This window comes from Mus musculus, chromosome 17, assembly GCF_000001635.26.
Source record: "Mus musculus strain C57BL/6J chromosome 17, GRCm38.p6 C57BL/6J".
In the NCBI taxonomy this organism is placed as follows: domain Eukaryota; kingdom Metazoa; phylum Chordata; class Mammalia; order Rodentia; family Muridae; genus Mus; species Mus musculus.
Window position 1 is genome coordinate 26,912,492 of NC_000083.6, and position 27,522 is coordinate 26,940,013.

A 27,522-nucleotide genomic window follows, 5' to 3' on the forward strand; every position below is an offset into this window, starting at 1 on the left:
GCTATAGGAGCCCCTCCTGGATGGGACTTGGAGGGGTACCCTGACATTCAGAGGGTACCTTTAACACCCCCTCCGTATGTAGAAAAACATTCGAGAGACCCATGGGGTGGTTGCTCTAACCAAAGAAGTATGCTTCGAACTCATCCCTTCTATGTCTGCCCCGGGCCCCACCGAAGTCAGTCCCTCAATTCAACATGTGGAGGTAAGGCTGACTTCTTTTGCAAGAGCTGGGGTTGCGAGACACTTCAGGTACAGCCCGCTGAAAGCCCTCCTCGAGCTGGGACTATATTAGAGTAACAGCCAACTATTCCCTAGCGTCTTATGTACCTGGAGGATTTGACCTAGACGAGTGTACTGACTGGTGCCATCCGCTCCGTGTCACCTTCACTGAACCAGGGAAAAGAGCTCTGGGATGGACAAAAGGGTATACCTGGGGTCTTAGGATTTACAAGAAAAGATATGATGAGGGATTATTGTTCACTATCAGATTAAAAATAGAGACCCCCTACAATCCTTTAGGCCCCCAACCAAGTCCACACCCCTCACCCATATTATTACTCAGCCTACTCCAGTGATTGCGGACCCCCTTAATATGGCCGCTATCACCCAACCTCCCACTCCTCATGTATCTCTAACTATTACCCCCGCGATTCCTTCAACAATGTTTAACCTAGTGAGAGGAGCCTTTTATGCCCTTAATAGAACTGATCCAAGCGCTACTGAGGACTGCTGGCTATGCCTGTCCTCTGGTCCGCCTTATTATGAAGGAATCGCCTTCAATGGAGATTTCAACAGAACCAGCAGCCATACTTCCTGCTCTTGGGGAACAGGACAAAAACTGACCATGACTGAAGTATCCGCGAGGAATCCAGGTCTCTGCATAGGCATCCCACCTTCCACTCACAAACACCTATGCGGACAAATTCAGTCCGTGTCCAGAACGGAAGCTAATTACTATCTTGTATCTTCCCCATACCTTCAAAACCAGTACCAGGGTGACACTTACACATTACCAAGCACAGCTGTAGCACAAGGTTCAAGTTGGCTATCTCTGGAACATAGCTTCTTTATGCTCTCAGGAAACACTTCCCAGAAGATTTCACCTCAGTGATGCTGGTTTTTTCTTAATCATCACTAATTTCTTAGCTCCAGTCAACCAGCATCAATTATCCCAGTAGTTCCTTCTATTCTGGACTCTAAAGCCAGAGCCATGTGTCCAAAGCTGCCAAATTCTGCTGCTTGCTGGGGCTGAAACATGGCCCCTTGTTCTATCACATTATCACCAGCTTTCAGGGTTTTTTTTTTTTTTTCGGTTTTTTGTTTTGTTTTGGTTTTGGTTTTTCGAGACAGGGTTTCTCTATATAGCCCTGGCTGTCCTGGAACTCACTCTGTAGACCAGGCTGGCCTCGAACTCAGAAATCCGCCTGCTTCTGCCTCCTGAGTGCTGGGCTTAAAGGCGTGTGACACCACCGCCCTGCTGAGTCTCTTATCCTTAGCCTCAGGCAGACTCTTCAGAAAAGGGCAAGAAGTAGTCACATTCTACACCAAATACCACAAGAATACTCTCTAGGCCACATATTGATATTCTCCCCTGAAACCTCTTGGGCCAGGTCTGCACAATTCAAATTACTCTCAAAAACAAAATCTTCTATATTCCAACTAGAATAGCCCATTAAGTCTCATTTAAAGCATTCCAGGCCAGGCGTGGTGGCATATGCCTTTAAGCCCAGCACTCAGGAGGCAGAGGCAGGCGGATTTCTGAGTTCGAGGCCAGCCTGGTCTACAGAGTAAGTTCTAGGACAGCCAGAGCTATACAGAGAAACCCTGCCTTGAAAAACAAAACAAAACAAAACAAAGAAAGGAAGGAAGGAAGGAAGGAAGGAAGGAAGGAAGAAGGAAAAAGGAAAAAAAAAGCATTCCACTGCTTTCCAAACCCAAAGTCCCCAAATCCACATTCTTCCAAACAAAACCATGGTCAGGCCCATCACAGCAACACCCCAGTCCCTGGTACCAACGTCTGTCTTAGTTAAGGGTTTTACTGCTGTGAACAGATACCATGACCAAGGCAAGTCTTATTTTTTTTTTTTTTTTAAGATTTATTTATTTATTTATTATATGTAAGTACATTGTAGCTGTCTTCAGACACTCCAGAAGAGGGAGTCAGATCTCGTTACGGATGGTTGTGAGCCACCATGTGGTTGCTGGGATTTGAACTTCAGACCTTCGGAAGAGCAGTCGGGTGCTCTTACCCACTGAGCCATCTCACCAGCCCCCAAGGCAAGTCTTATAAAGAACAACATTTAATTGGGGCTGGCTTACAGGTTCCTAGGTTTAGTCCATTATCATCCAGGCAGGCATGGTGCAGGAGGAGCTGAGAGTTCAACAACTTCATCTAAAGGCTGCTAGCAGCATACTGGCTTCTAGGCAGCTAGGAGTAGGGTCTTAAAGCCCACACCCACAGTGACACGCCTACTCCAAAAAGGGAACACCTCCAAATAGTGCCACTCCCTGGGCCAAGCATATACAAACCCTGACTATTGGCAAGGTTAAGCCTAAAGCAAATAACTAAAACAAGTATTTGTTTAAAATCAGGTCTACCTAATAGAAGGATTACATATTGCCTCTCAAACCCCTCAGAGCTCTGCTGACTATTGCATTTACGGTTCCCCTGACCACAAATACCAGCTCCTGATAGCAGCAGGAGGCTGTCTCCAAAGAAGATTTGCAGCAACTCACTCCCCTGGAGCTCGCTTCAAGTGTGGTACTACTGACCACTGGGCAAAGAACTGCCTGCTGGCAGGGCCTGCCCAAGTTGTTGGGTTGACTGTTTCACCAAGGTGAGTCCGTTCTCCCAAGTTCTTTCTCTGCAGAAAAATCTCTCAGACCTTCTGGGTGTGGCTGCTGCAGTCTCCAGCTGCTCTGCCTGACAGCTGAAGACTGACCTAGCCCCCAAAGAAGCCACTGAGATCACATACTGTGAGGATCCTGGGCTGGCTGGGGGTAAACCTCTGTTATTCTAATTGATACATAAGGAAGATATTTGTTTTCCCTTTGCTGTCCAGATGTGTCCTTCTCAGAGCTGATAGCCTTGGAGCTCTGGCTGCATCAGAGTCCTTCCTGAGCCAGCTCCTATCCCAAGGCTGCAGGGGCCAGGTCAGTCCATCCCATGTGTAAAATCTCACAGGTTGGTTTACCTTGCTGTCAAGCTTCATGCCAAGAAAGATAAACTCCCAAAACAGGTTTCAGTAGAAGACAAACTCATATTCTATCACACAATAAAACTTTTGCTTTTTTTCTAGAAAGTCACTAGGGAAATACTGTCTAGTTTAAAATTATAACCAGTTTGTAAAATTATAACCAGAAATTTTTTAGTGTTCCCTCATTAACATTTGTAGACTTGGAAACATCTCAAGTAAGAGGGCTGTAGATTTACAACTTGGTGTCAAGAAACATACTGTTTATTTACCCAGTTATGTATGTATGTGTGTATGTATGTATGTATGTATGTATGTATGTATGTATGTATGCAGGTATGCATGTGTGTATTTCTTTATTTAAGACAGGGATTCTCTACAAAGCCCTGGCTGCCCTGGAATTTACTTTGTAGACCCGGTTGGCCTTGAACTCAAGAGATCTGTCTGCCTCTGCATTCTGAGTACTGGGAACTGGGATTAAAGGTGTGTGCCACCAAGCCTGGCTTATAGTTTTGTTTTGATTTTTTAATCTAAAAGATTGTTTATTGACCTGGGCATGGTGGCACAGGGTAGCCCTGGCATCTCTAAGTTCAAGGCCAGCCTGTTCTACAAATAGAATTCCAAGACAATCAGGGCTACACAGAGAAACCCAATCTCGAAAAAACAAAATAAATATATAATTTATGTTATTTATATATATTATATATGCTTATATATAATAGGTATTATTGAGTATATATTATGTATATGTGTAAAGATATGTTTATGTATATAATACATATTGTTTATGTATAATATATATTATTGGAGGCAGGAGGGGCACAGAAAACTTTGTGGCGAATTAGTTCTCACCTTCCACATTATATGAGTTTCAGGGATAACCAGTTTGCTATCCTCCCGGACCTGCTCTAGACTTATGACTTTATTACATCTCCAGATATGGGCTCCAATTTTTCTTTTACTTTTTTTCTTTTTTGAGGACAGGTCAGCGCCATCAACCAGCTCCCACTTTTCGGACCTGAGAAAGCGGACCAAGAGCAACCTCGGTTTAACAGTCTCCAGTCTACAGGTTTGTCGAGGAGGTGTGCAGGTTCAGCAGCAGCCGCTAGGTGGCGCTCGCTCCGCCCCGACACCGCTCAGGCACCTTTGCACATGCGTATTGCCTCCCCCACGCCACTCCTCCACACACGCGCACTTCTGACGCAACCAGAGGCCTAGCTCCGCGCTCCGGAGGGGGAGAGGGAGAAATAAGGAAGAGCGGATCCGGAAGTAGGATCCAAGGGGTCTAGTTCTCTTGCTCCGGCGGACTAGAAGAGTCGCGACTCAGGGGGCGTGGCCCCGGAGGCGGAGGGCGCCGTGATTGGCTCGCGACCGCAGCGCCGGCGCGGATTGGCCTCTGCGGATTGAAGTGCGTTGACTGCGCGGAGGTTGAAATTCAAAAGTGACTGGTGTGGCGGATTGGCTTGGCCGATTGGCCTGGCGAATTGGCCTGGCTCCGACGTTTTGCGGCGCGAGCCCTTGAGAGGACGCGGGTCTCGTCACCCTGCCTGCTGCCTTTGCATCCCTTCCTGTGCGGACCACCATGGACGTGCAGGCGCAGGTGAGTGCGGCGGTGACGGCCTGGCGCCAATAGCGGAGGACGCAGGCCGGCCGCCCGGAGACCCGAGTCCCGGGGACAGGTCGGGGCAAGCCGTCCTGCAGGGGAGGGTCGCACCGCCTCGCGCCCAGGACACCAGCGGCCGAGTCAGTGAGGGCACACACACACACACACACACACACACACACACACACACACACACGGCGAGGTCCCAGGACAGTCGCTGCGACGTTGGTCCGCCATTCCAGTCGTGCAGGCGCTACCATCCCGTGTCCCTTATCCCCCTCCAGCATTTCCCATTTCGAATTCTCAAGCGGATTCGACATGTTTGTGCTTCTCAGTTCTTGCAGATCGCCTTGTGGGAGAAGCGAGGGTTCTGAGAGAAGCCTTGTCGCTTGTCCGCAAAGTACATTTCTTGCTGATATCCTGTTGTGTTGCTGCTGGATCGAGATAGAGGAAGGGGAGAGGAGAAATGGGGGCATCGGCCCAGAGGATCCTTATTCCCTCGCCTGCCTCTTCCTTTTGCTCATTTGGACTGCTGACTAGTTTATGGGGGTGCCCTTCTCCACCACAAGCATCTGAGGCGTATGTGTGTGGTAATTAATGGACTGATCTCTCTGGTGTCAGGAAAGACCGGCCTGCATTCTTTGTTTACCAGCATTTCAGTCTAGACTGACTCACAGTCGGTGTTCAGCTTGAAGAGACTTTCTGGTATACTCACAGCCAAAAGGGAGAGCACTGCACTGTGACAGGTGACAGTTAAAAAGTAAAATAGTTTTTCTCAGATTTGTTCCTGCAGTATTTGCCAAGCATCTTCTGGCCCTGCACAGCTGTACTTATGTAGGAGACAGGAGTCCTAGCTACCAGTGAGCTGACAGTCCCTGGGGAGACAGACATAATACAATTTGTATCTCTATTGGGAGGGAGTGAAGGACTGTAAAGGTTCAAGCAGATGGAAGGGGAAGAAGAAAGCTAGGAGGAGCAACATTAAGGTACGAGTTAAAACTGGAAGGAAGAGGTCTGTGGTGCAGTGCTAGGGAGCATCCAAGAAACACACCTGGGTCTATAATCCCCTGAACCAAAAGCAACAAACCATCCTGAGGTCCGTTGTGCACCTGAGGTCACCTGTGAGGAGGCTCAGACCAGAGCTTGGAGATTCAGGCCATTGATACATTGTCTCCAAAAAAAAAAAAAAAAAAAAAAAAAAAAAAAAAAGAGGAAAACAAACCCAAAAGAAGCAATATATATTTGATCTAGTAACCTGAAGCTGGTAGCATGCCCAAGTATAGCAGGGTTTGCTTGCTGATTTTTTGTTGTTGTTTTGTTTGGTTTTGTTGGGGTTTTTTTGGGTGGTAGTGGTAGTTGTTTTCCCTGTGTAGCCCTGGCTGTCCTGGAATTTACTCTGTAGACCAGGCTGGCCTCAAACTCAGAAAACCTCCTGCCTCTGCCTCCCGAGTGCTGGGATTAAAGGCGTGCACCACTACGCCCGGCTAGTAGTGCTTTTCAATTAGTAATAAAGTTGGGTTTTTGTTTTTTGAAATAGGGTCTTACCATGTTACTTTGGCGAGTCTAGAACTGGCTAGAACTGGTCTACCCACTGCTGCTTCCAGAGGGTTGGGGTCACTGCTCCTGACTTTGTTGTTGTTTACTTTTTAGGAAAATGTATGAGAACCAATTTAGTGAACATCTTTCTTTTTTATATACATCACTGTCAAGGTGTGACTTTTGACATTATGGTGTAACATTGTTCTCTACAAACTCTGCCTTCCACATAGCTTAGCCTGGGATGCATATGGCTGTGGCAGCTAAGGAATTGGTTACTGTAATTGGTTACTGTACTGGCTAGTTTGTGTCAACTTGACACAGGCTGGAGTTATCACAGAGAAAGGAGCTTCAGTTGGGGAAATGCCTCCAGGAGATCCAGCTGTAAGGCATTTTTTTAACTAGTGATCAAGGGGGGAGGTCACCTTGTGGGTGGTGCCATCTCTGGACTGGTAGTCTTGCTCTCTTCTATAAGAGAGCAGGCTGAGCAAGCCAGGGGAAGCAAGCCAGTAAGGAACATCCCTCCATGGCCTCTGTATCAGCTCCTGCTTCCTGACCTGCTTGAGTTCCAGTCCTGACTTCCTTGGTGATGAACAGCAGTATGGAAGTGTAAGCTGAATAAACCCTTTCCTCCCCAACTTGCTTCTTGGTCATGATGTTTGTGCAGGAATAGAAACCCTGACTAAGACAGGTACTTTTTAAGTTATAGAGATGCTGCAACCCCCTTGTCCTGTCCTGTCCCTAACACCACCCCATCCATGTAGCCCAGACTGACCTGGAATTTTATGTAGCTGTGGATGGATGGCCAGGACAGCTTCTTTTAATGCTTCTAGCCAGAGAGTCAGTGAGTTGAGTGCAAAGTTTAAAGTGCACACGAGCTGAGGGAGACTGGAAACAGTGGTGGGCACATGCTCGGGTTCACTGCCAGACAGTTCAAGTAGTGCTGCAGCTATCAGCTTGGAGAGCTTAGGATTTGCAACCAAAGCTGTCTGTTTATTTACTCTGGGGTGTGTGTGGCTGCCAGTGAATGCCCTTATCTCCTGAGCTCCCTAACCAGCCTTTCTGTTTTTGTGCTGGGATTGAATGGTTCTCGCCACATGTTCTACTCACAGGCCATCTCCAAGTCTCTTTTGTTCATTTGTCCAATTGTAGTTAAACAGCCTTGCTAAGTTGCCTAGGCCAGCCTCAAGCTTGGAATCTTTCTGCCTCACCCTCTCCAATAGCTGGGATTATAGGCATCTGCCATCATGCTTAACCAAGATCATTATCCCGAAGCTGGACCAAAAGCAGTTAGTTCATTAGGCTTTGTAATATGTCCAGGGGACCAGGTGTGGAGGCATATGTTTATAGTCCCAGCACTAGGGAGGCAGAGGCAGGTGGATCTCCATGAGTTGGAGGCCTGGATAGTCTGTCTACACTGTGAGTTCCACGACAGCCAGGGCACAGAGAAACCTTGTCTCAATGTCCCTCCTCCAATAATATGTGCAGGGGTACATGAGTGCTAAGGCAGTTCAAAACGTGGTCTTATCAAAGTACATTCTTGCAGGACTCCCATCTTAATGACCTGTGTCCTTTTTTTTTTTTTTTTTTTTTTCCTTCTCTGAGACAGGGTTTCTCTGTGTAGCCCTGGCTGTCCTGGAACTCACTCCGTAGACCAGGCTGGCCTCGAACTCAGAAATCTGCCTGCCTCTGCCTGGAGTGCTGGGATTAAAGGCGTGCACCACCACTGCCCGGCCTGTCTTGTTCTTAAGAGTCTCTTTGCCCACAGGGTGTGGTGGTGCACACCTTTAATCCAGGGGCTTGGGAGGCAGAGGCAGATCTATGTGAAATTGAGGCCAGCCTAGGCTGCAGAGCAAGTTCCAGTACAGCCAGGGCTTCACAGAGAAACCCTGTCTCAAAAAAGAAAAAAAGAAAAGAAAAACAAAAGAAAAAAAAGAAAAAATGACTTTGTCTTTTTTTTTTTTCTCAACAGAGAAAGGGAAGGGAAGGGAAGAGGAACGTAGAACTGAAGGCGGCCCTGGTCAAGTCCTCCTCCCGACTGCCCCTGTCAGCAAGCAGCCTCAAGAGGGGTCCTGACCAGATGGAGGATGCCTTGGAGCCTGCAAAGGTGAGATATGTTTTGAATGCAGAGAGTAAGAAAGGCAGGGAGGGATAAAGACCAGTCACTATGGAAACTCATCTTTATCTCTCCCCAGAAACGGACACGAGTCATGGGTGCAGTGACCAAAGTTGACACATCCCGTCCCAGAGGACCACTCCTCAGCACAGTGTCACAGACCCAGGGCCACAATGCAGGTGGGCTGTGGAGGTGGGTGAGACCAAGGGTGTGGAAGTGTACTGCTCTCTCCCTCTTTTTTCTTTCCATTTGTATCTGTCTCTGAGTGGATAATCCCCTTTCACTTCGTTCAGAACTCCAAAGGCACAAAGGTTGTTCGGTGGAGTTTGTACTTCCCACCTCTCGTCTTGGACACCTGGTTCTTCCAGGCTGCTGTGCATGCTAGGGGAGAGTTTGAGTAGACCAGGGTGAGGAAGCAAGCGTGAACTGCTAACAGCACGCTGTATGCACAGCACGGCTGGCTTAGGCTTCTTACTCATTCGGTTTGGGCATAGTGAGTCGTTCCTGGTCCTAGATGGGCATCAGGAGCTGGACAGACACTGTAAGGACAAGGACAGGAGAGTCCTTTAAAAAAAAAAAAAAAAAGGAATGACTTATTTCTTTTATGTATTGTGAGTACACTGCTGCTCTCTTCACAGACTCATCAGAAAAGGGCATCTGATCCTATTACACATGGTTGTGAGCCACCAAATGCTTGCTGGGAAGTGAACTCAGGACGTCTGGAAGAGCAGTCAGTGCTCTTAACCTCCGAGCCAGCTCTCCAGCCCCCAAGGAGAGTCATCTTGTTTCCAACACTTTAACGAACATATATACCGGTGCATGCCACCTAAGTGTTGTACCATCTCGTTTTTCCCATCCTCGGACAGCTCAGAAAGGCCCTAAGAAGACAGGACCTGGTGGGTGCTCTGCTGTTGGTACAGGTAATAGTGCTGAAGCTGGGCTAACCAGGGAGGGCTCTGGTCCATGTAACAGCAATAGTGATGGAGGGGCTCTGGTCCTACAAGTCTTTTAGGGGAGGGCTCGTGTTGGGATCACATCCGAGGACTTGCACATTAGGAAACACAGCCCTGGGCTGGTGAGATGGCTCAGTGGGTAAGAGCACCCGACTGCTCTTCCAAAGGTCAGGAGTTCAAATCCCAGCAACCACATGGTGGCTCACAACCATCCGTAACGAGATCTGACTCTCTCTTCTGGAGTGTCTGAGGACAGCTACAGTGTACTTACATATAATAAATAAATAAACCTTAAAAAAAAAAAAAAAAAGGAAACACAGCCCTTGAGTCTATTTGGTTGGTTGGTTTTTTTTTTTTTTTTTTTTTTTTGAGACAACTCACTTTGTAGACCAGGCTGGCCTCGAACTCTGAAATCCACCTGCCTCTGCCTCCCAAGTGCTGGAATTAAAGGCATGTGCCACCAAGCCCGGCTTGTTTTAAATTTTTATTTATTTATTTTTTATTTTTATTTTGCTTTATGTGTATGTACCTAAGAATGCATGCATGCACGCGCACTAGATCCTCTGGAGCTAGAGTTACAGTGGCTTGAGGCTCCTGACAAGGATGATGGGAGCCAGGCCTGAGGTCTGTGAGATCAGCAGGTGCTCAGCCTGCTCAGCCAGCTTTGTGGTTTTTGATGATTTTTCACTGTGGCTCACATCAGCCCCCTAGTGCTCGGGGACAGGTGTGTCCTAGGTCCTATTTGTCCAGCCTTTAACTCCATGTCCATTCTACTTCTCTAGTGCTGAGGAGCCAGAAGCCAGCTCCCGCTGCTCCTGCGAAGCCTGGCAGTACGTGGCATATAAACCTTGGGTGAGAGGTGGGGGTGGGGGGAGGGGAGGTGGGAGTGCCCAGGAAGCTTCATCTTCTATCTTCCTGTCAGGAGAGGAAAGAGGTAGCTGAGGGCTGAAGACTGAAGGGTAGAAGGCCAAGGCTCCTGACCCGTGTTTGCCCCTTGTGTGCCCATGTTAGCATCCACTGCTCCTGTGGTGGTAGGGAAGAGAGCTGGCAAACGCCCTGCCTGGGACCTGAAGGGCCAGTTGTGTGACCTCAATGAAGAGTTGAAACGCTATCGGGAGAAGACTGAAACGCTGGAACTGGAGAACCGGGGTCTTCGGGAGCAACTCAGAGAGGTCCAGGAGCAGGCCACGACCCTGGGGACAGAGCGGAACACCCTGGAAGGGGAGCTGGCCAGTGTACGCAGCCGAGCTGAGCAGGACCAGCAGAGGCTGGAGACGCTGAGTGCCCGTGTCTTGGAGCTGGAGGAATGTCTGGGTACCAGGGAAAGGCTGCTTCAGGAGCTTCAGGGAGAGCGGCTGCAATTGCAGGAGGAGCGGAGCACACTGAGCACCCAACTGGAGGAGCAGGAGGTAAGGCCAGCCGCACAGGTGACCCTCCCTAGCTGGGACCAGGCTCCCCTGAAGCCTCAGAAGGCCTGAGCTCTCTCTGCAGCAGAGTGTCCACTGGGCCTGAGCAGCTTCTCACACTGCTGCCCTCGCCCTCACGGCTCCCTTCTCCCTCCCTCTTCCCATGTGTGTGAGCTCTGCTGAGCACCAGGCGGCTGTGTGGTGTGGCCTGGCTGCCTCTCAGGCACTTGGGAAGAGCATGCCCGCCTTGCCTAGCTCACTCCTGTGTCTTAGTGTTGCTCTGAGAGAGCTTCCTAGATGGCCCCTTCCCACTCCTCGTAGTGCTGGGACTTTGTTTTCTTCTCTTTCTCTCCTTGGCAGCAGGGCTGGGGATTACTGAAGCTCACTCCTCTGGCTGGGCCAGCCAGGTCCTGGGTTCTTCCCGCCTCTGATCCTCCTATTTGGGATTACAAGTACACATAACCAGGTCTAGCTTCTTTTTCTTTTTAAAATCATGGGTGCTAGGAATTTTAACTTAGGTCCTTCTGCTTTTACATCAAGTGTAAGATCACTGTGAGATCTCTGAAGTCCGTGGGGCACACACACCCCCACCCCGCCCCCTATTTTCTTCCTCTTTCTTTCCCAGACTGCGAAGTCCATGTGCCCCATCTTGGCACAAGACCTGCTCTAACTGTTTGCATCCCACCCTCTGTCTCTCTGCTCTGAACAGAGGAGGTTTCAGGCCACAGAAGCAGCTCTGTCAAGCAGCCAAGAAGAGGTGGTGTGTCTTCGGCAGAAGACTGAAGCCCAGGTGACCTTACTGGCTGAGCAAGGAGACCGGCTCTATGGGTTAGAGATGGAGCGGCGGCGACTCCACAACCAGCTGCAGGAACTGAAGGGCAATATCCGGGTGTTCTGCCGCGTGCGCCCTGTCCTCGAAGGGGAATCCACTCCATCTCCTGGCTTCCTCGTGTTTCCTCCTGGCCCTGCTGGACCCTCTGATCGCCCGACGGGCCTTAGCCTCTCACGATCTGATGATCGGCGCTCCACCCTGACTGGGGCCCCGGCACCCACTGTCCGCCATGATTTCTCCTTTGATCGGGTGTTCCCGCCGGGAAGCAAGCAGGAGGAAGTGTTTGAGGAGATCGCCATGCTTGTCCAGTCAGCACTAGATGGCTACCCTGTGTGCATTTTTGCCTATGGACAGACAGGCAGTGGCAAGACCTTCACTATGGAAGGAGGGCCTAGGGGAGACCCCCAATTGGCAGGGCTGATCCCTCGGGCCATGCGGCATCTGTTCTCTGTGGCCCAGGAGATGAGCGGCCAGGGCTGGACATACAGTTTTGTGGCGAGTTACGTAGAGATCTACAATGAGACCGTTCGAGACCTGCTAGCTACTGGGCCCCGCAAGGGACAAGGGGGCGAGTGCGAGATCCGTCGGGCAAGCCCAGGGAGTGAGGAGCTTACTGTCACCAATGCCCGCTATGTCCCTGTTTCCTGTGAGAAAGAGGCAAGTAGGAACTGAGCAGGGGGAGCGGACTGAGGGGCAGAAGCTCAGCAGGGACGGAGGATGGGCTGTGAGGGTGGCAGCTCCTCCGACTGAGAGGGTGGACTGCGAGGAGGAGTGGAGAGTGGTGACACTCTACCAGGTGAGTCTCAGGACTCACTTCCTGCCACTAACATTGCCAGTTCACCCTAGCGGGGATGCTTACCTGACTGTTCTGTCTCAGGGCTCAATTGCGCCTCTGGAGGTCTTCAGGCACTGAGGCCTCTTGGGTTGTCTATCCTTTTATTCTTTTTGAGAGCATTGCACTGTAGCCCTGGCTGCCTTAGAACTCAAGACAGACCTGTCTCAGCCTCCGGAGTGCCGGGATTATAGGCCTAAGCCACTACACCTGGCCTGTTTTTATTTCGAGAGCCGTGGCCTCACAAGAACCCTTGAGCTACTCCCTCTGTGTCTCAAGGAGGTTTTGAATGTCTGGTTGTTGTCCTTTGCCTCCCAAGCAGCCGGGATTACAGGCTGTGTGTTTAGACCCCGTCTGGTTCTGTCAGGTGCGCACACACTCACTCTGTTGCTCTGCGGCTTTGCTCCAGAAGGGCAAGGACGCCTGGCCAGCATGTCCCAGCTCTGAGCGCCTATCGCCTTGTCAATCCCATCCCTAGGTGGAGGCCCTGCTCCATTTGGCTCACCAGAACCGGGCTGTGGCCCACACTGCCCAGAATAAGAGATCATCACGCAGTCATAGTGTGTTCCAGCTGCAGATTTCTGGAGAGCATGCAGCCCGGGGCCTGCAGTGTGGCGCTCCCCTCAACCTTGTGGACCTAGCTGGGAGTGAGCGGCTAGACCCTGGCTTACCCCTAGGCCCTGGGGAGCGTGATCGTCTTCGGGAGACACAGGCCATTAACAGCAGTCTGTCTACATTGGGACTGGTCATAATGGCCCTGAGCAATAAGGTAGGAATGGATGTATGGGCAAGTAAGGTGAGGGGGCCATGGCATAGCTGTGAGAACCCTGCTTGTCCTAACTGACTGCCCTTAACCCTCCAGGAGTCCCACGTGCCTTACCGAAACAGCAAGCTCACCTACTTGCTGCAGAACTCTCTGGGTGGCAGTGCCAAGATGTGAGTAGAAGGGAGACTGAAAGGACTGTAAGGGGGCTGGAGAGATGGCTCAGCAGTTAAGAGCACTGACTGCTCTTCCAGAGGTCCTGAGTTCAATTCTCAGCAACCACATGGTGGCTCACAACCATCTGTAATGGGATCAGATGCCCTCTTCTGGTGTGTCTGAAGACAGCTACGGTGTACTTAAATAGATAAATCTTTAAAAAAAAAAAAAAAAAGGAAGGACTATAGGAACTACAGTCTTAGATGAGGAGGAGAGAGACGCTGTGTATGTTGTTGGCAGACCACTGATGTGGGCTTGGACCCTTTTCTTTCCACAGGCTTATGTTTGTGAATATTTCTCCTCTGGAAGAGAATGTCTCCGAGTCTCTGAATTCACTACGCTTTGCTTCCAAGGTACAGTGACTATTCTGCATAGTTTTCTATTCTTGTGACAAGACATTGTGACCAAGGAACTTAGAGTTTACTGGGGACTTACAGTTTCAGAGGGTTAGAGCCCATGACTATCATGATAATAGAACAAGGCAGTAGGCAGGCAGGCAAGGCTGGAGCAGTAGCTGAAGCTCACATCTTGAGACCCCACCATCAGGCAGAGAGACCGGGAGTTAAATGCATTCAGAGCCCCCTCTTCCCTGCAAACACACATACCCTTCTCTGGGAAGGCCACACCTCCTAATCCTCTCCAAACAGTCTCCACTTCTCTCCACCAACTGGGGCCTGAGTATTCAATACACGAGCCTATGGGGCCATTCTTCTGTGAACCGTCACACCTGCCCACACTGCAGCATCTCCATCATGCCTCCTGTTCAAGCTAGGGCACATCTATCCAGAAAGGACTTAAACTTGCTAGGCATCTTGGGTACTGCCCACCTGATTCCTTTTTTTTTTTGGTTTTTTGAGACATGGTTTCTCTGTGAAGCCCTGGCTGTCCTGGAACTCACTTTGTAGACCAGGCTGGCCTCGAACTCAGAAATCTGCCTGCCTCTGCCTCTCAAGTGCTGGGATTAAAGGCATGCGCCGCCACTCCTGGCTCTGATTCCATTTTTAACTTCTGGCATTTGAATTAATATTTTTAGAAGAAATAACCAGCCAGGACTGTATTGCAAGAAGAAGCTCTGTCCATGTTCTGAGACCTCTCCTATCTGTTGGTACTCTTGTCCCTTGCTGCTTTGCTCTTTGAATGGCTGGAAGATTACTCCCAGCGCACTGGGATTGCGAGTTACTTTCAGCTCTGTGTCGGACTCTACTAGAGTGTTCTCTCCAGTCCCCACTGCTGGGCTGGAGCATTTCCACCTTGTTCTGATTGCAGACCAGGCTCCCTGGACACCTCTGCATTTCCCAGTCACATCTGTCTAGAGAAATGTGTTGGAATGGAATTGCCAGAACAAAGGACATGTACAGATTTTTGAAAATTTCCCAAATAGTTATTGAAACTCTAAATCCCACCAGGGGCTAGACAGTACCCATGACCTCCTCTATTGTAGGGATGAGCAGGCCTCAGGTTCATTACTATCTACCTTGGTGGGTCATTTTTCTCCTGGTTTCCCCTTTTCCTGCAGGTAGAAGAGCTTTTTGAGTTCTGACTTAATTTGGTGTCTGATCATGACTGGGTCTGCCCTCTGCCAGGCAGAGTGGTCAGGCATGTAACCACCTGCACTGTGCTGCCTAGAAAATTACTTGACCTGTTTATCACCTGCTTGTCAGGGCTTAAACCGGGTCCTCGTCACAGTAAGCATGAGCTATGTGATGAGCCTAACTTCTCAAAGCTAATGAGCAGGCTTGAGCCATATATGGTGGCACACATTTTTTTGTCCCAGTACTTGGTAGGCTGAGGCAGGCTGATGTCTGTAAGCTTAAGGCCATCAGGGTCTACAGAGTGAGTTCCAGGACAGCCAGAATGATTTAGAGAGAGACTGTCTCAAAAGGGGGTGGGGGACAGCTTTAAAGTGTTTTACAGGTTCCACAGATGGCTCGGTGGTTAAGAACACTTGCTGCTCTTGCAGAGGACCTGAGCCCCACCCAGCACCTGACATCCTGACATCTAGCTCTAGGGACTGCTACACCCTCTGCAGGCACCAGGCATCCTACACATAAAATAAACGAATCTTAAGTTATTTTGTGTGTGGTTAGAGGATAACTTGTAGGATTGCAGGACTTGTTTCTCTCCTTCCTTGTGGGCCCTGGGATCAAACTTAATTTGTCATGGCATCAGATTTGATGGCAAGCATCCTATCTAGCTGAGCTGTTTTCCTGCCCCCAGTCCTAACATCCAATATGTTAATGTCAGCCCTGTATGGGACAGGAGGGATGCTAAGTCGGCTTCTCATGCCTTTTAAGATTTCTTCGTTTTTATTTTATGTGTATTGGTGTTTTGCCTGCGTGTATGTTTGAAGGTACCAGATGGCCTAGAATTAGAGCTACAGACAGTGGTGAGCTGTGATGTAGTTGCTGGGAATTGAACCCAGGTCCTCTGGAAGAGCAGCCAGTGCTCTTAACCACTGAGCCATCTCTCCAGCTCCTAAATAGAACTTTCATTCTCCTGTTGTCTCTGGGGTTTACTGCCCCTGTCTGCTAACCTGGTCCTGGCCCTGGAAGCTTCTAGCCTTCCTTCAGTCTAATCTAGGCCTAGGATGATTTCAGCTTCTGAGACTTAATGCTGAATAAGTTCACCCTTTCTGGTTCTTTCTGAGCTCTGGCCGGCTGGCTCAACTCACTGTTGTGGCTGAAACTCCTCTCCACGCTGACTGATCAATCTGGCTTCTCTCAGCCTTTCCTAAATCGACTCTGCTTGGCCTCCTCATGCTAGGTCTGGCAGTCTGTGCGAATCTTCTGGCTCCTTCTCAGACTCTGGCTCGTCTGACTTCACCTGTGTCCAGCTTGTTCTCTCTCTGCAGCCAGCTCTGTAAAACTGTCTCAGTAAAGCTGCCTTTCTCCACTTCTCTCTCTGCACTGCCCCTCTTAAGTAGCCCCCTCTTCCTCTCTGTTCTCCTGAGTTGGGCAGATCCTATTCTATCAAATCTTTCTTTGATTTGTCACTTTGTCTGCCACTCAATTAGACATCACTTTCAAACATGGGTGCTTCCTTCTACAAACTCACTTCACCTTCATTGTTTGAGATTAAAAGAGTGTACTAAGGGCGAGTGCATTCCAGCCAGAGGGGTTAGAGGTGTGTGCAGAGGCTGAGCCACACCTCAACTAAGCAGGTTCTTTTCAGTAAATCACACAAATCTGTGGGTTCATAGAGTGATGGAATCCTGCAGCCATGATCTTCTACCTCCACCTGCCAAGTGCTGGAGGTGGTGCTGCTTCCCTGGCCGTACTCGTGTCGTGATGTCCACTTCAGTCTCTCCCAACCACCTCAGAAGGTCTGTGCGTTAGGTTTGTCTAGTGCGGGCATCCTCTCACTTGGAGGAGATGGGTCTGTTTGCTGGGAGTACTTGTTTACTGTACTGTGTTGTGAGGCCGTGCCTCTTGTGGCTGTCTTTACTTGAGGCAGGATGTCTGTGTCCTGGTTGCTCACTCTTCCCCTCAGCGTTTTGCTGTTTGGTAGTTAGAGATTTGGTTTGGTTAGATTGGTAATTCTAGTTCAAATTCTTGACCTATTTAATAGCTGGGACAATTGGTATGCCTGTTACATCATAAGTACCCAGTCTAGTTCTACATTTATTAAGTGTTTGCTTAACTTTTTTTCTCTTTTTTCTTTTTTTGGTGGTGTTAGAGGTCTCCCAGAGAGCCTGTGTGTGTTCAGCAAGTGCTCTATCCCTGAGCTGCCTCCTCTGCTGCCACTGCCATCTCATCTCTCCTTTATTTCCTGTTTGAGGCAGGTCCCAGGTAGCCTAGGCTCACCTGGAGCTCATCTCCAGCCTGCCTGTCCGTTGCTGAGACCGAGACCTGTGTCCAGGCTCATTGGTTCTCAGTAGTGAGTTTATGAAATAGTAATGCTACATCCATTATTTTGTTAGAGGGCTTTAGAATGGTGATTTCTAATCAGTATTCATTACTACTGACTTTTTTACAAAGAAGCCCTTACCAAGTAAAAGCATTCCTCAGATGCTGTTGTGGGTCAGTCTGTGAACACGTGAAGCAGAGGTCTGAATCAGAGTTAGAATAGCTGTAGCCTGTTAAGCGTTAAAGGTATGGACTAACTGACGCTGACATGGGAATGTGCTGTGCTGAGGTGGACATGCATGAGGTGAAGGGAAACATGCATGCAGACATGCTGTATAGGAAAAGGTGCATGCAGCTCTTTTTTGGATAAGTATTTTGTGTGCTTGTATATGTGTGCACTATGTGTGCCTGGTGCCTAAGGAAGCCAGAAGAGGAGGCTGCATTCCCTGGTACTGGAGTCATAGACAGCGCTGAGCTGCTGTGTGGTTCCAAGGACCTTTGAAATTCAGCCTGTGCTCTTAATCTCAGGACCTTTTTCCAGCTGCAAAATTTATTTATTTCTTTATTTATTAATATTTAGCTGTGTGTGGTGGCACATGCCCTTAATCCCAACACCTAACTAAGATGCAGAGACAGATAGATTTCTGAGTTTGTGGCTACCTTGATTTACAGAGTAAGTTCCAGGACAGCCAGGGCTACACAGAGAAATCCTGTTTCAAAAAGAAAAAAGAAAAAAAGAAAAAGGAAATAAAAGTTGTATTTCATGTGACTGTTTTGCCTGCGGAGGATGTTTGTACATTTGTACTTGGTATCTGAGGAGGTCAGAAGAGGGCATTGGATTTCCTGGAACTGGAGTGGGTTGTTGTGAGCCACCATGTAGGTGCTAACAACTGAACCCAGGTCCTCTGCTAGTGCTTTTAAATACTGAGTTGTCTCTCCAGCCTCAAGATGCTGAATCCTCTATAGGTTTTCATTATTGAGTTCCTATCCTGAGTGACTCCATATGTGCCCATAAGCTTTTATTAGGAAGGCATGCATTATAGGTGTGTACATACTTGACACCCATCCGTCTTTGATCATCACAGTGCTACATCTTTGGTCAGTATGAGGACCTTCAAGTTAGCTCCTGTCTCATTTCTTTGGGCTGGGCAAGCTCTCTACCACTAAATAAAAATCCCACCACTCATGTATCCTTTGATCTGTACCTAGTAGTCTATGTCTCCAATTTTCTTCTGTGGTGATTTTTTTTTTCCTCAGGAGCCCTAGTTTTCCTTCTTTCTTTCTTTTTAATATTTATTTATTTATTATATGTAAGTACACTGTAGCTGTCTTCAGACACACCAGAAGAGGGAGTCAGATCTCATTACAAATGGTTGTGAGCCACCATGTGGTTGCTGGGATTTGAACTCAGGACCTTCGGAAGAGCAGTTGAGTGCTCTTACTTGTTGAGCCATCTCACCAGCCCCTCTTTCTTTTTTTTAAAGATTTATTTATTTCCTGTATGTAAGTGTACTGTCACTGACACACCAGAAGAGGGCATCAGATCTCATTACAAATGGTTGTGAACCACCATGTGGTTGCTGGGAATTGAACTTGGGACCTCTGGAAGAGCAGTCAGTGCTCTTAACTGCTGAGCCATCTCTCCAGCCCCAGGAGCTCTAGTTTTCAAAGGAGTTTAATGTCTTGACAGGAGTGCTTTGGTGTGTCTAGTCCAGGGTGTTGCTGAAAATGGAGACCTCTCTGCTACTGTAGTTTTTGTGTAGGTGTCTCAGTTAGCTTTCTAATAATGTGATAAAACTCCATGATCAAAAACAAGGTGAAATAGAAAGAACTAGTCCATGTCCAGGGATGTCAGATCAGTAACTTCTTTAGGCCATAATGGAGTGCTGTTTACTGCTCGCTCCTCTTGGCTTCCTCAGCCGGTTTTCTTACCTCATTGGGGAACCACCTTTTCAGGGGTGGCACTGGCCCACACTAGGGTTGGGTCCTCCAACATCAATCATTGATTAAGAAAAGGCTTGCTCACAGGCCAATCTGATGGGATATTTTCTCAATTGAGGTCCCCTCTTCTCAAATGAGGAGTAGCCGGTGTCATGTTGACATAAAAACTAGCCAGCACTATAAAGCTTCGTCTTTTCAGTCCGGTCTCTTCCAGGCTTAGTGGACATAGCATCACCATCCCTCCAGGGGGCAGGCTGGACCTGCTTCCATAACAGAGACTTCAGAGATTCAGATGTGGGCCCAGCACGGGGCAGAGTGGGAAGGCTTCTCATCTGTAACCCTTGACCTTGTGTGACCCTGTTTATCTGTCCACAGGTGAACCAGTGTGTCATTGGTACTGCTCAGGCTAATAAGAAGTGAAGTCGGATCCAGAGCCCTTGCAAGCCAGTGCGCATGCGTCTCTGTTTTAGTGTGTATTTATTCGGTGGGGGTGGGTGGGAGTTGAGACATGATATTACTGGGTATTTATTATGTAATAAAGAATAATCTTTTGTATGTTAATCCTTTTCTTAATCTTAGATTTTAAAAAATTGTGTGCAGTTGTTTTGCCTGAGTGTATATGCATGCACCATGTGCATGTCTCCTGCTCCAGTGAGTTCAGAACAGGGCTTCAGGTCCTTCAAGAACTGGGATTATGGAATACATGTGGGTCCTCTGCAAAATCAGTCAGTGCTCTTAACCGCCCAGCCATCTTCCCAGCCCGGCCCTTGTTACAGCTCTAAACGGTTTTATTAACTTAACGGTTTTAGCTGCCAAAGGAAGGTATTGTAAATAAATACTGTAAGCACGTAGAAATGTCCATTGTGATGTGTTTGCAGAGTGAGGCTATGGGCTTTCACTTGGTGGGGCACACTTTGCCGTCCTGATGCCTCTTCTCTACCCTTCGGCACTGGGCCCTCTTAACAATTTCTTAGGACTGCCAGGCCCCAGCCCCAGCCCAGAACAGGAATGCTCTTGTCTGGTGTGACTGCCAGTGCACTCCACAATCTCTTTCTTTCCCTGCCCACCGGTTCGAACCATGGTTCCGTGCCGCCTAGTGCCTATTGGCTGGTGTGGGCACGTCACTAACTCAGTACTAGTTCCAAATAGCCCCTTGTCCTTTCCCTCCCAGGAGGAGCAAACCTACACCAGTGCTCTCGCGGCCGGAGGAGTGGCCGTGTGCCCAGGTGCGGCGCACAGGCGGGGTTACGCGTGCGCAGAAGGGCGGGGCGACAGGCAGCGTGAATGGGGAGGGCGGTGCCGCGTGCGGAGGCGGAGCTTGGAGTGGCCACGGGGGCGGGGCAGCTAACGGATGTGGCATGGGGCGGGGCCCGGCCCTGACCTGCAGGCTAGCTGCCAAGAAGGTTATTTCCTGCTGACCCAGAGCAAGCCTCCCATCCGAAAAAGGGGCTGCAGGGATTTCCTCGACCTCCGCGACCGGCCGCGCCCCCAACAGCGCAGCGCCCTCCGGGCCCGCTGGAGGTGAGGGAGGTGCTGCCTGCCCGTCCCTCTGTCGTCTCCTCCCCCTGGTGCTCCCCACCCTCCACTCTCCTCCCTCCTTCTGTCGACTCCTCCTGCCGCTGCTGCTGCTTTGGCTGCTGCGTCATACGCCCCAGAGCCGCCAGGACGGAGGGGCTGGGCCCGGGGACCCCCTGGCCTCCGCCTGCACGCCCCCCGGCGCTCACACTCAGTCTTCCCGCACCGGAGACTCATCCAGGTCTCTTGAGTCTGACCCTACCTGGCTTCCAGCTGCCCCGGCTGTCACCGGTAAGGAGGAGGCGGGAGGCCTGGAGAGGGGGGCAGGGAGCTGGGGGTCGGTGAGGAAGAAGGGTTGGAGAGCCTCCTGGTCTCAGCTTAGGGTCTGTGCTGGGGCGACTCAAGTCCCTCCTTGGACTGACAGTGTAGGGGAGTAGAGACTTGGACAGGGACACGCCCCCCTCTTGGGGCACTCAGGGAAGTTATCTAATCCCGGGTCAGAGAGCCCCAAATTTGAGGGTGACCTAACATCACCTGGCACCAGGGTGGTGGTTCTAAATAAGACACACAGGCCTGGGGAGGCAGCTGTTTCTACTCGGGAAACGTCTTCAGAAAAGCTCCCAAAACATCTCTGGGCAACAGATTGCCCCATTTAGGATCCCTGTAAACAGCTGGGCAAGGTGAAGCTAAGCGGTAACCTTGATTCCGCAAAGATCATTTCACCTGAGTCCCTAGGAGCTGGGAAACTACAAAACGAGGCAGGGGAGATGGAAAAGAGTAGAGTCGAGAAGCTGACCAGAGCCACCCACCTTTATAGGGCTCAGGATTAGAAGACTGGGGCGTTGGAGCTGCTCCACCAGGAACAGGGTTTCTTTATCCATAAGAGAAAACAACGAGCTCAGGGAAACTTTCTCAGCACCCATAACTCTAACCATCCTATCTTGGAATAGGCCCCCCCAGGATGCAATGGCGCAGCTCCCCCGGCTGAGCCGTTTGGGTGCCCCCTCTCTCTGGGATCCAGCTTCCCCTGCTCCCACCTCAGGCCCCAGACCTCGGCTTTGGGAAGGCCAAGATGTGCTGGCCAGATGGACTGATGGGCTGCTGTACTTGGGTACCATCAAAAAGGTAAGACCCACCTCTGATCTCACTGCCTTCCCAGTCTCCAGTCAGTTCTCATTCCCATTTTAGCATCACTGGGCACCCATTCCAGGTGGACAGTGCTCGAGAGGTGTGTCTGGTCCAGTTTGAGGACGATTCCCAGTTTCTGGTTCTATGGAAGGATATCAGCCCAGGTGAGACCTTCAGACTGAAGCCTGTGACAGCAGAAGCTGGAGTGGGTGGGGACACTGGTTGTTGGTAGGCCTCCTGACACTTTGTTCCCTCACAGCTGCCCTCCCTGGGGAGGAGCTGCTCTGTTGTGTGTGTCGCTCTGAGACCGTGGTACCTGGGAACCGGCTGGTCAGCTGTGAGAAGTGTCGCCATGGTGAGAGGCCAGGATACTTAGGTGGTGCAGTCTGCCCTGGGTCTTCTGGGTTGCCACTAGCCCTGCCTTATAGCATGAGTTATGTCTCCTGTCCTGGCCAGTCTTCACCCTGTCACCACATCTCTCAGAACAGGGCGAGGGAGCCATAGATCAGGTGACCCAGGCCATGCAAAGCTGAGGGGCTTACATTACCTTTCTTAACCGTGCTTCCTTGGGCTAGGCCCTCAGCTGTGAGAAGCTTGTTGACTCACCTGCAGTGTCAGGATAACACACACAGCAGGACTTAGATGCACACAGTGGTCTACCCTCAACATTGTCCTTATTCAGCTTATCACCAGGACTGTCACGTTCCCAGGGCCCCGGCCCCTGGAGAAGGAGAGGGCGCATCCTGGGTATGCCGCCAGTGTGTCTTTGCAATCGCCACTAAGGTAAAGGTGCCTCTCTGCCCCTGTGTGGGAAGCTCCTGTGGTCTCTCCTCCGTTCCTGCCTCTCTGAGGTCTCCATCTGTCTGTCCCTCTGCAGAGGGGAGGCGCACTGAAGAAAGGTCCCTATGCCCGGGCCATGCTGGGCATGAAGCTCTCCCTGCCATACGGATTAAAAGGGCTGGACTGGGATGCTGGACATTTGAGCAACAGACAGCAGAGCTACTGCTACTGTGGAGGCCCTGGAGAGTGAGTGGAGAGGGTGTTGTCAAGCTATGGGATGGGGGTTGTTGTGGTGGCAGAGCCCGGGAAAATGGGTGAACAGGGGGCGAGGGGGCCCTGTGGTTTCAAGAAGGCTGTCTGAGGGCCACAAGCGCTGTCTCCCCTCCAGGTGGAACCTGAAAATGCTGCAGTGCCGGAGCTGCCTCCAGTGGTTCCATGAGGCCTGCACCCAGTGTCTGAGCAAGCCCCTCCTCTACGGAGACAGGTGAGACAGGACATGCACGCATGCTCGGGAGTCCACCTGTGCTCTCCCGCAGTCCTCTGCAGCCGGGGTCAGAGGGCTGAATGAGGTGCATCCTCTGTCCTGGCCCATGTGCAGATTCTATGAATTTGAGTGCTGTGTGTGCCGGGGCGGCCCTGAGAAGGTCCGGAGGTTACAGCTTCGCTGGTGAGATGGGTTGTGATTCATTTCTGTTGTCCACCATGTTACCCTAATGACCCCTGATTTTGATAGCGCCGATGCTGCTGACAATTCCATGCTCCTCCAGGGTGGATGTGGCCCATCTTGTCCTCTACCACCTCAGCGTTTGCTGTAAGAAGAAATATTTTGATTTTGACCGAGAGATCCTCCCCTTCACCTCTGAGAATTGGGACAGTCTGCTCCTGGGGGAGGTAAGGGTTCTAAAGTGTGGGAACTGGGGTGGGAGGGACAAGGAATGTCTGCTTCCTTGACCCATTTACCCTCTTCTTCAGCTCTCAGATACTCCCAAGGGAGAGCGCTCTTCCCAGCTCCTTTCTGCTCTTAACAGCCACAAGGACCGGTGAGTCAAAAGAGGGAGGCTCAGGGGTGAGGTGCTAGTCTGGATGAGGAGAACTTTGCTACAGCACGGACCTGCCGACATTCCCCTTGTCCCAGTTTCATTTCAGGGAGGGAGATTAAAAAGCGAAAATGTCTTTTTGGTCTCCATGCTCGGACCCCTCCTCCTGTGGAGCTTCTCACTGGAGATGGAGCCCCCACCAGGTCACTGGTCCAGGGGGGATGGGGAGAATTCTCAAGGATCTGTTTGGAGGGTGCATATAAAGAAAATGGGGGTCTGGGGTGGCTGGGAGGGGGCTGGGGGGATAAAGAGACCTCTTACAGCTTCCCTTCAGGGCAGGGCCCTGGGGGAGGGGTCTCACGTCCCCTGGGGAAACGATGGAGGTCGGAGCCAGAACCCTTAAGGAGGAGGCAGAAGGGGAAAGTGGAGGAACTGGGGCCACCCACGGCAGCACACAGTCGGCATGGGTCCCGGGAGCAGAGGGCCCTGCAGGTACACGGGCAGGGAATTTCAATGAGGCAAACCGGAGGGGGTGTGAAGAAACCCAGGGTCACCTCACAGCCCCACTGCCTTCTCCTACAGGCCTCGGTGTCTCCACCACCCCCCAGCCCTAACCAGAGCTATGAGGGCAGCAGCGGCTACAACTTCCGGCCCACAGACGCCCGCTGTCTGCCCAGGTGAGTGCCTGGTCCAGATGTGCCCCAGTCATTCCAGACTCTGTCACCTGCAACTCTTTTCCCTTTCCACCTTCACTTGTGGATTGTTGTCCCAAAGAGCTGTGCAGAGGCAGCCTCTACCCAGCTTTGAGTATGTGAGCGCTACCCTTCCCTGCTTGAGGTGCTGACTTGCCTGTCCCCAACCTCAGCAGCCCTATCCGGATGTTCGCCTCCTTCCACCCTTCTGCCAGCACTGCAGGGACCTCTGGGGACAGTGAACCCCCAGATAGGTGAGTCTATCCCGTCGACACCAGTTCCCTCCTTTCAGGCTTTAGTCTCTGAAGCCCAGACTAGCATCAGTCCTGCCCGCCCTCCTGCCACCCACCCACATCTCTCAGGCCTGTCTGGTCTCACTGTTTGTCCTCTGTCTTCCAGGTCACCTCTGGGACTTCACATTGGCTTCCCCACAGACACCCCTAAAAGTTCACCCCACTCAGTGACGGCCTCATCTTCCTCGGTCCCAGCCCTGACCCCAGGCTTTTCCAGACATTCACCCCCTTCTCCCTTGTGCCGTAGTCTGTCTCCGGGGACTGGGGGAGGAGTCCGAGGTGGGGTTAGCTACCTGTCCCGAGGGGACCCTGTGAGGGTCCTTGCTCGAAGAGTGCGGCCTGACGGCTCTGTGCAGTACCTAGTTGAGTGGGGAGGGGGGGGCATCTTCTGACAGCCTGCTTCTGCTCCCCTCCCCATTCACACACTGGCACTTTCATGCCCTGACCTCTGACCTCACCTACAGCTGGGATGTACCTGGAGAGATGGGGAGTGGTTCTCCCTCCTGCCCAGGCTGGAATCCAGGGGAGTGAAGAGGTCCTCTTCTCTGCCCCTTCATGACTCCTAATGCCCCCCCTCATTTCCTTTGATGTTATTTTGTTACAGCTTTTGAGATAATTTTTTAAGACTATTTAACCCCTGGGATTAGAGATTGGGGGGGGGGGTTTGGGTGGTCCAGGATTCCAGACTGTATGACTGTAATAAAGATAAATAAACCTAGTAGGCATGAGTCATTTTGAAAGATTGACAAGAGGCGCTCTCGATCTTCCCGACCACATCCATGTCACAGAGAAAAGGCATCAGGAGCAGGAGAGGATTTATTGGGGGTTCGGTCATCACATGGAAGCCAGGGGGCATTAAAACAGGAACAGGGCTCCTCATGGTAGGGCTGTGCCAGAATTTGAAACCGATTCTGTGACCTGGTGCACCCAGTGCAGGTACGGGGGATTTCCCTGCTCCACAGGCAGTGCAATCACTTCGGCCACTTCATAAGGGTGCACAGATCTGCGAAGTGATAGGGCGAGGTTATTTGGACACCCAAAGATACACCCCCTAAGACACCAGCCCTGGACTCCCCAGTAAGTTCCACCACACAGTGTCCACCTCAGCGCTTGGGGGAGGGGAGGCGGGGAGCGGGGTTTCTTCTCACTCAGTGGCAGAGTGTTTGCCTGAAATACTCAAGGCCCTGCCTGGTTCATCCCCCAGCCCCACCACCACCACCAAAAGAAAATCTCAAAGTTCTTACCGAACAAACTCTGTCAGAGCAGGGACCAGGGAGCTTTGGGTTTTAATCATCTAAAGGGCAAAGACAGACATAGTTCAACCAACGGGGTAGAGAACTGGTGTCAGGAGAGGGCCAGAGTTGTCAAAGGAGCCAGGCAGGGGGGGAATTTTCTCACCATCAGCACCTCACTATCTTCCTCGATCTTTCCTTTCCATTCATAGCTGAAGAGGTCAGAGAAAGAAGGGAACAAAGTCTTGGGAAAGGAAGATTTCTCCCAGAAAAAGCTCTCAGCCCCTCCGGGTAGATTTCCGTTTCTAACTGACAACTCACATGGATGTGATCTGCGGGATGAGGTTGACGCAGGCTGCCAGACGCTTCTCTACCACTGCCCTGAGGGTGAAGCGAGATCAGAGTGTGCACGACCCGGAAACAGCACCCTTCCCCTAACCCCAACGCTCTCTCTAGGTCATCTGGCCGAGGTCCCCACCTGGCGATCTCCTTGGCGACTTTTTCGTTGGGACAAGTGACAAAGGCTGCAGAGACTGATCCTGGAACGTAGCCGGAGCCCGAGGCCGGAGGGGGCTGGGACGGAGGGCTTCCAGAAGCCATTGACAGCAGAGCTCGGGGTAGCAACAGAAGGCGGGAAGCCACCGGCAGTAGCGCTGGCATCCAAAGAAACGACAGGAGCAGAGTGGCCTGGAGCAGGGGGGAGGGCGGATTCAGTGTCCCCACAACTGCCCCAGGAAATTGCACCTGGGCTGCCTTCTGGGGCAGACACCAAGCCTCTGCGCTGCCTTTTCTGCACCAGGAAGAAAAAAAAAAATGTCCCTGAAACTTAAAAGAAACTTGGGACAGCTCCTCTGTTCCGCTGCAGAAGCTGGGTGAGACTTCGAGACCGGAAAAGGCGGGGCCAGACTCACCCCTCCGCCGAGCAAGACGCCGGGCGCCCGCCCCCAGTTCATGCAGCCCGCGCTGGTAGAGAAAAGAAGAAATCAATGGCCGCTCATTGCACGGACGAAGGACCCCGAGCCCCGGCGGAGCGGCCGCCTCTTACCTGCAGTAGCCACGTGACGCGAAAACAGTGTGCACCACGTGACAGGAGCAGCCCTGCCTTCCCGGAGTCTCCAGACCTGGCCAATCCCGGCCCTCAAGTGGCCCGGTAGCCCCGCCCTCTTAAGTGGGCGTGGCGTCGAGCCCTCCGACCAATCGGCAGCTTTATCTGAGGTCGTGCGCCCCAGCGGCCCGCCCATTTCCGTGAATCCTCAACCGGTTGCTGGCAGGGGAACGCCGCTGCGGCGACCCGCCGTCACGTGATGAGGCCTGTCCTTTCAGGCGGCGCCGCCTCAGGAGCAGCGAGCGGAGGCCAATTGCTGGCCGGCCTCGCGGTCCACGTGACGTGAGACCTGGCGACCCGCGCTGTCGCTGCGTCAGGCTGGGGCCGGGGAGTTGTCCTGAGCTCCGGAGTGTGCCTAGTAACAGCCCCCCTCCCTCCCCGCGCTGACAGGCAGCCTTGGGTGGGGACAGTTCCCCCCACCCCCCGCCACCGCCCTTGCGTTAGCACCGAGCTGAGAAGCCAGCTGTCCCTGGGTAGGGGGCAGTGATCAGGCAGGCTCAGAC

At 51.3% G+C, this 27,522-nt stretch overlaps 3 protein-coding genes and 2 non-coding genes across 11 annotated transcripts; 4 read left to right on the forward strand and 1 right to left on the reverse strand.

Moving 5' to 3' along the window:
* Positions 1 to 4,599: 4,599 nt before the first annotated feature.
* On the forward strand, positions 4,600 to 20,088 carry Kifc5b (kinesin family member C5B). Its single transcript, NM_053173.2, has 11 exons — positions 4,600 to 4,794; positions 8,306 to 8,440; positions 8,529 to 8,628; positions 9,316 to 9,369; positions 10,185 to 10,232; positions 10,414 to 10,811; positions 11,518 to 12,297; positions 12,951 to 13,241; positions 13,335 to 13,408; positions 13,729 to 13,804; positions 19,613 to 20,088. Exons 1-11 carry the CDS (start codon positions 4,777 to 4,779, stop codon positions 19,655 to 19,657), a joined length of 2,019 nt encoding a protein of 672 aa, NP_444403.2. The 5' UTR covers positions 4,600 to 4,776; the 3' UTR covers positions 19,658 to 20,088.
* Positions 8,471 to 8,528, forward strand: Gm27775 (predicted gene, 27775). Its single transcript, NR_105933.1, has one exon. It is a non-coding gene; the product is annotated as a predicted gene, 27775 (primary transcript).
* Positions 20,089 to 20,635: 547 nt separating the features above from the next.
* On the forward strand, positions 20,636 to 25,417 carry Phf1 (PHD finger protein 1). Of its 3 annotated transcripts, none has more exons than NR_126158.1 (15): positions 20,636 to 21,043; positions 21,703 to 21,877; positions 21,963 to 22,044; positions 22,140 to 22,235; positions 22,563 to 22,663; positions 22,758 to 22,906; positions 23,049 to 23,144; positions 23,259 to 23,327; positions 23,428 to 23,551; positions 23,633 to 23,700; positions 23,796 to 23,900; positions 24,032 to 24,189; positions 24,280 to 24,374; positions 24,563 to 24,643; positions 24,789 to 25,417. NR_126158.1 is itself a non-coding variant. In NM_009343.3 (15 exons), the coding sequence occupies exons 2-15, from the start codon at positions 21,719 to 21,721 to the stop codon at positions 25,072 to 25,074; spliced, it is 1,680 nt and encodes a 559-aa protein (NP_033369.2). In that variant the 5' UTR covers positions 20,636 to 21,043; positions 21,703 to 21,718; the 3' UTR covers positions 25,075 to 25,417. The 3 variants fall into 3 exon arrangements, 2 of the variants coding, with proteins under 2 accessions (NP_033369.2, NP_001289326.1); NM_009343.3 differs by having other exon boundaries at positions 24,021 to 24,189; NM_001302397.1 differs by having other exon boundaries at positions 24,021 to 24,189; positions 24,566 to 24,643.
* Positions 22,981 to 23,048, forward strand: Mir6968 (microRNA 6968). Its single transcript, NR_105934.1, has one exon. It is a non-coding gene; the product is annotated as a microRNA 6968 (primary transcript).
* A 63-nt stretch (positions 25,418 to 25,480) lies between the features above and the next one.
* Positions 25,481 to 27,393, reverse strand: Cuta (cutA divalent cation tolerance homolog). Of its 5 annotated transcripts, NM_026307.3 has the most exons (7): positions 26,960 to 27,047; positions 26,826 to 26,877; positions 26,393 to 26,601; positions 26,236 to 26,295; positions 26,081 to 26,126; positions 25,927 to 25,976; positions 25,481 to 25,685 (listed from the first exon to the last, which is right to left on the reverse strand). In NM_026307.3, the coding sequence occupies exons 2-7, from the start codon at positions 26,865 to 26,867 to the stop codon at positions 25,559 to 25,561; spliced, it is 534 nt and encodes a 177-aa protein (NP_080583.3). In that variant the 5' UTR covers positions 26,868 to 26,877; positions 26,960 to 27,047; the 3' UTR covers positions 25,481 to 25,558. The 5 variants fall into 5 exon arrangements, 4 of the variants coding, with proteins under 4 accessions (NP_080583.3, XP_030105873.1, XP_006524895.1 ...); NR_104458.1 differs by having other exon boundaries at positions 26,081 to 26,158; positions 26,826 to 26,967; XM_030250013.1 differs by lacking the exon at positions 26,826 to 26,877 and having other exon boundaries at positions 26,081 to 26,158; positions 26,960 to 27,393.
* Positions 27,394 to 27,522: the final 129 nt, after the last annotated feature.

Bases quoted from the DNA above. Each gene is read 5' to 3' on its own strand.
- Phf1 (NM_009343.3), top strand. From the start codon at position 21,719: ATGGCGCAGCTCCCCCGGCTGAGCCGTTTGGGTGCCCCCTCTCTCTGG. The intron at 21,878-21,962 runs GTAAGACCCACC...CACCCATTCCAG, and splicing joins ACTTGGGTACCATCAAAAAG to GTGGACAGTGCTCGAGAGGT. The intron at 23,701-23,795 runs GTGAGTCAAAAG...CCCTTGTCCCAG, and splicing joins CTTAACAGCCACAAGGACCG to TTTCATTTCAGGGAGGGAGA.
- Kifc5b (NM_053173.2), top strand. The intron at 8,629-9,315 runs GTGGGCTGTGGA...ATCCTCGGACAG, and splicing joins GACCCAGGGCCACAATGCAG to CTCAGAAAGGCCCTAAGAAG. The intron at 13,242-13,334 runs GTAGGAATGGAT...TTAACCCTCCAG, and splicing joins TAATGGCCCTGAGCAATAAG to GAGTCCCACGTGCCTTACCG.
- Cuta (XM_030250013.1), bottom strand. From the start codon at position 27,155: ATGGGCGGGCCGCTGGGGCGCACGACCTCAGATAAAGCTGCCGATTGG. The intron at 26,159-26,235 runs GTGAGTTGTCAG...TCCTTTCCCAAG, and splicing joins ATCCCGCAGATCACATCCAT to ACTTTGTTCCCTTCTTTCTC. The intron at 25,977-26,080 runs GTGAGAAAATTC...TTTGCCCTTTAG, and splicing joins AAGATAGTGAGGTGCTGATG to ATGATTAAAACCCAAAGCTC.